The sequence below is a fragment of the Trichechus manatus genome, unplaced genomic scaffold (assembly GCF_000243295.1).
Source record: "Trichechus manatus latirostris isolate Lorelei unplaced genomic scaffold, TriManLat1.0 scaffold00057, whole genome shotgun sequence".
NCBI classification, from domain to species: Eukaryota; Metazoa; Chordata; class Mammalia; order Sirenia; family Trichechidae; genus Trichechus; species Trichechus manatus.
The window spans coordinates 12,282,879-12,291,173 of NW_004443993.1; the positions used below are offsets into that span (position 1 = coordinate 12,282,879).

General features: G+C 40.0%; 2 protein-coding genes across 2 annotated transcripts in view; one reads left to right on the forward strand and one right to left on the reverse strand.

The window, feature by feature from the left end:
- LOC111818999 (zinc finger protein 555-like) overlaps positions 1-5,661 on the forward strand; it is a 52,742-nt gene extending 47,081 nt beyond the window's left edge. Inside the window, exon 4 of the mRNA XM_023733294.1 lies at positions 5,134-5,661. Coding sequence (XP_023589062.1) covers positions 5,134-5,143 — 10 coding nt within the window. The 3' untranslated portion in view covers positions 5,144-5,661. The remainder of the gene's footprint in view (positions 1-5,133) is intronic.
- Positions 2,772-4,967, reverse strand: LOC111820935 (zinc finger protein 77-like). The gene is made up of 2 exons (XM_023733060.1): positions 4,954-4,967; positions 2,772-4,908 (listed from the first exon to the last, which is right to left on the reverse strand). The coding sequence occupies exons 1-2, from the start codon at positions 4,965-4,967 to the stop codon at positions 4,032-4,034; spliced, it is 891 nt and encodes a 296-aa protein (XP_023588828.1). The 3' UTR covers positions 2,772-4,031.
- Positions 5,662-8,295: the final 2,634 nt, after the last annotated feature.

An 8,295-nucleotide genomic window follows, 5' to 3' on the forward strand; every position in this document is an offset into this window, starting at 1 on the left:
TCCAGTAAGAATAACAGACTTAATGGTCTGACTGAGACTGGAGGTATCCCGGAAAGCATGGCCCCTGGATTCTCTATCAGCCCAGAACTAAAACAACTTCCAAGGCCAACTCTTCAGACAGGGATTATACTGGACTGTGGGACGTAAAGTGATACTCGTGAGGAGTGTTCCTCTTAGCTCAAGTAGATACAAGAGACTAAACGGGAAGCTTCTGTCCAGAGGTGAGATGGGAAGGAAAGCAGAGAGGTTTAGGAGCTGGTTGAATGGACATGGGGAATCAGGAGTGTAAAGGAGGAGTGTGCTGTCACAGTAGAGGGAGAGCAATTAGAGTCACATAACTATGTATCTATAAATTTTTGTATGGGAAAAATAAAAATTAAAAATTGTGAAAAAAAGATGCATTTCTAGTTTGCTTCTGTGAAACTCCTCTGAATTTGTATCAATTTATGTATGATCAGGATTTTTCCTGTCAACATCCCAATTTAGATTCTTCTGCTTCCCCGCAGTTATTCTGTTTACAGTCACTTTTCGCAGGGCCCCACATCCCACGCTCCTGCACTCAGAGATTTGGATGAGTCTACACTACCGCCCTCTCTCATCCTCAGACCCAACCAGTTAATTGCAAAATACATCCCTGCAGGGGACCCTCTCACACTCCATTTCCTTTCTGCTCTCCCTCTCCCCACAAGTTTGACTCTGTTCCTTGGTGGTCTCCATTTAAAGGTGTCACATCATCTTCTGAGCAATATTGCCATTGTGAGCCTTGTCTTCTCTTTTGTTAATGGATCTATAGAAGTCTCTCCTTGACATCTACACCCCTATTTTCTTTGCCATATTTAGGGGCTTGTTGTCCATCTCCCTGACCTAATTTAAACTCCGCTGCTAAGCCTGTGGCCACTGTTTTCCTCTCCAATGTTGAATCGACACAGCACCAGAGTGGCCCTTGGTCATGCGCCTGACTCTTCCTATCCGAGTGCACCCTCAGACCCTGCCCACAGAGCAGTCAGAATCTGCATGTTATGGAGACCCCAGGGAAATGTGAGGTGCACTCACAGCTCCATAGCAGGTGGTAGCTGAAGGAATGAATATACCAATACATTATTGCCTTTTCTACCTTTTCAGGCATATTAAGCTAGCAAGACTAACAGAACTTTGTCCTGCTCAAGAGAATGGGTGCTGGTGCCATTGGCTGACATGGGGAAACCAGGGTGAGAAGTAGATTGCCTGGGATGGGATTTGAAAGCCTGTTTGCACACGTTAAGCTTCAGAGACATCTGACTCATCCAAGTGGAGATCTCAAATTGGCAGCTGGACACAGCAGTGTGTGATCCAGAAGCAAGGGAGAGCTGGAGACGTTATGAGTATAAAAACTATTTAAAGCCTTAGTACAGATTGATTTTAATGAAGTAGAGATTGTAAAGGAAGAATATAAGCAGGCCCAGGGTTAAATCACAGTACTCCAGAAATAATGAAATTAATCAAATGTGCTGTTGCCAAAATAAGTGAAAAGGAATGGCCAGTGAGCTGGGAGAGAAACCAGAGGCGTGTGAGTCTAAAGAGCCAGAGGGTGAAAGTTCTCCAGGAGAGGATGTGACCAGTGAGACGCATGGCCTGAGAGGAAAGGCAGCTGGGGTGAGAAGAGGAGAAATTCTGTAATTCAACAAGGGAAGAGTCAGTGTTAACGATGATAAAAGCCAGCTGAGAGAAGTGGCGGACACAGAACACACTTCATGTGGATGGAGAGACAAAGGGTACCATTGGGTTCAGTTATTTTTAAATTAAATTTGTTTGAGGTTGTGCCAAGGGGTAGAGCATTTTGAGAATGGGCATATGAATTCACAGTTGTATGTACTTACATGCTTCAGAAGGGACATATTTGGGAAACAGATGGTGAAGCAAACTGAGAATCAGCTCAGGAGTTTGGTAAAAAGCATTCCTTGCGAGATTCCATAAAGGAACATAGGAAGTGGCAGCGACTAACAACCAATAAATGAGGAAGATATATCTTTTAATAAATAATGAAGGGGAAGGTAGATATCCAGCCAGCAAAATTCCAGTCTCTGCAATAGTGGACCAGAAAATAAATTTCAGAATTTCCAAAGTTTCATACCATCATGATTACATATTAGAAACATAATGGAAAATAGGAATCAAAACTTTTAAAAGTAAATTATACCATGTTGCATATAAAACAAATAAACAAAAAAGGTCTGGTACTATAAGACATTGCAATGGAAATGAGGTAAGTTTTAAGTAACTGCACAAAGTTTTCTATAATAAAATACATGAGGTATAGCTGAAAGGCAACATAAAAACAAAAAACCAAACCAGTTGCCCCTGGGTTGACTCTGACTCATGGAGCTCCGTGTGTTTAAGAGTAGAACTGTGCTCCATAGTGTTTGCAGTGACTGATTTTTTCAGAAGTAGATTGTCAGACCTTTAAATCTGTTGGGGTGGAATCAGGAAACAGAATTACTATTGTAAGAAAAAGGTGCTAACAACAGAAATCAGGTAATATGAAAGAGTTGGAGGTAAAGGGGGTCAGTGAATGAAGCAGTGTGTGCCTAAATACAAAAGAATATCCCTGACGGGAGCTTCTGGAAAGTACTGTGGTGTTTGGTTTGAGGCCTTTTTTTTGTTTTGTGTTGTTTTTGTGTATGTGTCGTGAAAATATGTTCAACAAAACATACACCAATTCAAAAATTTCTACATGTATAATTCAATGACATTGATTACATTCTTCAAGTTGTACAACCATTCTTTCTATCCATTTCCTAGTTATTCCACCACCATTGAGACTATTATTGAATGACAGTCAGATGTAAAAAATGTGCTGTAACCTAGGCTACTGGGTTCCTATGCATCTCTCTCTCCTGATTGTCCAGCAGAATGGAAAGGAATGGCTTCTTCACTTCTGCCTTCCAACACTACCTCATGCATCTTTCTTTTCTCGTGAACTTTAACCCAAAACCACAAACAGAAGAGACTCAGGAATATGTAGTTTCCAACTTTACCCATGTTGACAGTGCAATTCTGTAGAACCCTAGCTTTCATCTTCATGCTACAAGATCTTCTAAACTCAATGCATCATGTCAGATTTCCAACTATGGTCAAGGATAATGAGCAAAGCTCAAAATAGAAACATAAGTTTGACCAGGCTGTCCTCTTTCAAAATCTTGGCACAGTAATTAATTCTGGCTAGGAACATAATTAGCAACAAACGAATGTGGAAGATACAAGTTTTAATAATAAGGAATGAAGGGGAAGATCAATATCGAGTCAGCCAATTCCAGTATCTGTCAACAGTGGATCAAAAATAAATTTAAACAAATCAAATGTCGCGTGTCATCATGACTATATATCAGAAACATAATGCAAAATAGGAATCAAAAACTCTTTATATAAAATTGCACCCATGTTGCCCATTAAAAAAACAAAAACAAAAAAATCAGTTCCATAGACATCATAATGGAAATGAGACAAGTTTTATGTAACTGTACAATTATTTAAAGTTTCATATAACAAAATATATGTGGTATAGCTGAAAGAGTACATAGAAGCCAAATCAGTTGCTGGTGAGTTGATTCCAAGTCATGGCATCCCGTGTGTTTCAGAATAGAACTGTGCTCCATAGGGTTTTCAATGGCTGGTTTTTGGAAGGAGATTGCCAGGACTCTCTTCCGAGGCACCTCTGAGTGGATTGGGACTGCCAACCTTTCGGTTAGTAGTCTAGCACTTAACCATTTGTGCCACCCAGGAACATAAAGGGATATTATCTTAGATGCTTATATTAGATACAGAAACTAGAAATTAATACACAAGAGATCCATGCGAAGGATGAGGCACAAACAAAAGCAATATCATATGTATAACAAAAGATTTCTTTCCTGTTCTGAGTTTACATGTATACAATAAGGGGATTGCTGTACCTGAAGATTTTCCCATTCTTTACATGCATAGTTTTTTCTCACATGTTTTCTTGCATGTACAACAAAGCTTTAAGGGTGAATGAAGGCTTGTCTACATTCTTTCTATTCTGAGGGTTGCTCTCCAGTGTGTTTCCTCAGGTGTCCTTGAAGGGATTTGAGGCATTTGTAGGCTTTCCAACAGTGCATACATTCATAGGGCTTCTCCTTACTATGTGTTCTCTCGTGTCTTTGAAAGCATGAGGGAAAGATGAAGGCTTTCCCACACTGCTTACATTCATAGGGTTTCTCACTAGAGTGTGTTTTCATATGTAATCGTAAGGAGGTAGGCCATCTAAAGGCTTTCCCACATTGCGTACATTCATATGGTCTCTCAGCACTGTGTGTTATCATATGTTGTTGAAGGTTTGTGGACATACTGTAGACTTTCCCACATTGCTTACATTCATAGGGTTTCTCTCCACTGTGCATGTTCACATGTTGTCGAAAGTATTTGGGACAACTGAAGGCTTTGCCACATTGCTTACATTCATAAGGTTTCTGCTTACTGTGTATTCTCTCATGTCCATGAAGGGAGGAGTAACAAGTGAAGGCTTTCCCACACTGCTTACATTTATAGGGTTTCTCACCAGTGTGCGTTCTCTCATGTTCTTGAAGGGATGAGTAAAAACTGAAGGCTCTCCAACAGTACTTACATTCATAGGGTTTCTCTCCAGTGTGCATTCTCACATGTTCCCGAAAGTATGTGGGACAATTGAAAGCTTTCCCACATTCATTACATTCATAGGGTTTTTCTCCACTGTGCCGTCTTAAATGTAGTTTAAGGGAGGAGGAATGCCTAAAGGTTTTTCCACATACTTCACATGAAGGGATTTTCTGTCCTCTGTGACCACTCACATGTTCCCTAAAAACAAAAGGCAAGTGATTGATTATTATGACCACATTTGCCTTTCTCACTGAATGGGTATTTTTTCTGCACTGTCTTCATTGTTTCAAAGTGGAACAACCAGAACCCTTGGCTGAGGGCTTGAATAAAGCCATTGCTTTCAAACTCTTTCTCACTATGGGGTTTCCTGACCACTGTTTCCAACTAAATTATGTTTCAGATCCTCAATATCTACATCACATATATGAAAATATTGTCTTGTAAAAATTCTCCCTGAGTACACAATTGTTTAGCTACGTTTATATTTTTCTTTAATTTCAGAACAGTGTAACACTCTGCTGGTATACTCCTTCCTCTTGTGTGAGTGCCACTCACCTCAAATTCGTCTCCTGGATTTGGGGCTGATCTTCAATGTTATGAAGTTTCCCTTTTTCTTCCAAATTGGACCAGGAATCATTTGTTAAGAAACTTATTATTTTCTCTCCATTGGATAGTTCATTCCCAAAAATACCCTGCTGAGGACTTGATGTTCTGGTTTTAATTTGAGCACAACTACCTGCAAAAATTGGTAATACAATATAATTTCTTGGGGAAAAAATGGTGGAAAGAAAAAAAGACCATTTGTGAATTTCTTTTCATGTACTAATATAGAAGGGAAACAAATTTTATAAGGAATTATGGACATGTGAGCAAAGGAAGACTGAAGACTTTGACAATAGGGAAAACGGCAGCCTGTCCACTATGAAACCAGCTGCTGTAGAGTCCACCCGACTCATGATGACCCCATGTATCTCAGAGTAGAACTGTGATTCATAGGATTTGCAATGATTGATTTTATGGAAGTAGATCACCACGACTTTCTTCCGAGGTATGTATGGGTAGACTCAAACTTCCAATCTTTCAGTTAGCAGCAAGCGTGTTATCAGTTTGTGCTACCCAGACACTATCTACTACAAAATACTTCCAAAATGATAGACACTGGCGTTGATATAAAGAGGATATTTTCAAAAAAGTGAAGTAGGGAGGAATTGAGAAAAATGCATATGCCCAAATGCTACCTTTAAAAAAGGAAATAGGAAAGTCTTTCCCTGAGAAGAAGAGAAACATGAGAACAGATGAAAAGTGAAAGAAGGAAGCCAAGATAAACTACATTCTACTAGACATCTATGGGAACACTTATCCCCAAAATAAACTTCATCCTTCTCAAAGACTAATTTATTTTTCTACTTGATATTTCCAAATATAATTCCTTTGTCCAAGCCCTGTTCCTCTCAAGGACCCTTGTCTTCCTGGTGCTCGCATGCACAGATGCCCTAGAGAAGTCCTCCCTCCACTGCCCACAGGTCTCACTGAAGGATGGCATGGGTATGCGTGGCTGACACCCTGCTCATGGAGAAAAGCTAATGACGAGGGAGGACGGTGAAGGGCAAGAAGCATTTCCATGCTTTGGTCTTCTGGGCAACTGAAGATGGATAAAAGTAGGTTCAACCGCAGCAAAATGACCACGTCAAATGTGTATTAGTTATAGAAGAACTCTCGCAGGGTGAAAACCACAAAGCTTCTCTCTGTGCTTTGTGATACGGGAGAGAATGCCTAAACTTATAAACTTAGGTGAACTTGAGATTTTAACCAAAAGAAATAAAAAGTCAATTTAATATATAAAACTCTGTTTTCATGGAAAAGCTATCTGACTTCAAGTTCCATGAGGCTGGAACTGTGTCTGCCTTTTTTCCAACACATTTCCATTTCTCAGACCAAATAAAAAAAGACCACATGGAAGATATATTTGTTCCCTAAAAGAGTGATTAAACGAAAGATGCCATCGTTACCTACTGAGGCCATGTTCTGGAAGGTTTCCAGCATCACTTCTTTGTAGAGGTTCTTCTGAGCAGCATTCAGCAAAGCCCACTCTTCCCGGGTGAAGTTCACAGCCACGTCCTCCAAGACCACTGAGTCCTAAAAGATCCCACATATTGTTACAACAAGGCACCATCTCCTCAGTGCGTGCAGGAGCATGGGGAGGCTGCCGGCCTGGAACACTGTACTCAAGTCACAGGATTCCTGAACCACAGGGATCTGGCATTCTTATGGGAGATAATCATTAAGGCAATAAAATACAATATACTCAGGGACGGTAAGTACGTTGAAAACATGACGTGAGACGATAATGATTGATAAATATGTATGTTTACATCATTAAAATCATTATTATTCCTGAGATATAGCTCACATTCTAGGCTAGGGTAAAGAATGATAAGTAAAATTATCATTCAGATAACACTGGGTATAAACACTCTGCTCAGATATTGTTTTCTTATCAGACACATAGAACTAGAACCAGAATGTTGGAGTGTTGCGACACTTAGGGTACGTTGCTGATGCTGCCCGATTGAACCAAGTCTCAGGTGGAGGAAGCAGAGTCACAGGGCCTAGGCTGCTCCCCTCAGACCCAGAAGAGGCAGAGACACAGTTTTCTCCCAGAACGGTGTGGACACCATGAGACCTGTCAAGTATAAGGAACATTTGGTTTTCGTAGAATTTTCCAGGCCAGCAGGGGCTCTCAAATCAATAACCAAGTGCCAGAATTAGAGAAGAGATAGTCACTGAAGGGTCCGACCCTAATGAAGCCTAAGGTGATGTCAACAGAGAGAAGAAAACATTCCTAATCAATATAAATAGGGGAGGAGGACACCACACCCATGAAATGAAGGCAAGTAAGTATGAAAAAAATCGGAGATCATCTGAACAAGAAGTATGATTCTTGAAATTTAAAGAAAAAATGAAATATGTATCGGCTAGGAAGAAGGGATTCCTACTCCACTATAGTAGGTAGCAGGGAAAGAGAGTCAACCCCATTGGGTAAAAAGACAAAAATATGATCCCAAAGAAATTAAAAGGAAGGGATTAAAAAGTGTAAAAGCAGCACATATGAAAAATATGCCTGGAAAACCCATGGTGGTTAAATAGGTAATCTAACTGTACAGCATCAATAGGAAAATGTATATGTATTCACCTTTAACCCCTGCAGAAATCGGACTTCACCTTACCCTCAATGAGACTGTAGCATTGTGTCATAGATTGCTGTTTCTTTTTCTAGTTTTCACTTGTGTATAAAACAGATAGTGCATTTCATATTCAGTGACACATTGTGTCAAGGGAGTCCATTCAGAGATGTAGCTGTTACAGCCTAAATAATTTTTTAAAGCTTTACTAAAGCTGATAAAAGTAAAAGAAAATTGAAGGAAATCTATGTAGCAACTGTGACCTTTGTGACTAAATCAATTTTCCTTAAATTTATCTATCTGTTCAATTCAATCATTATCTTGTTGGTGGTGTCGAGTTGGTTTTGACTCATAGTGACCCTATGTACAACAGAATGAAATACTGCCCAGTCCTGCGCCATCCTCACAATCGTTGCTATGTTTGAACCCACTGTTGTAGCCACTGTGTCAATCCATCTCATTGAGGGTCTTCTTTTTTGCA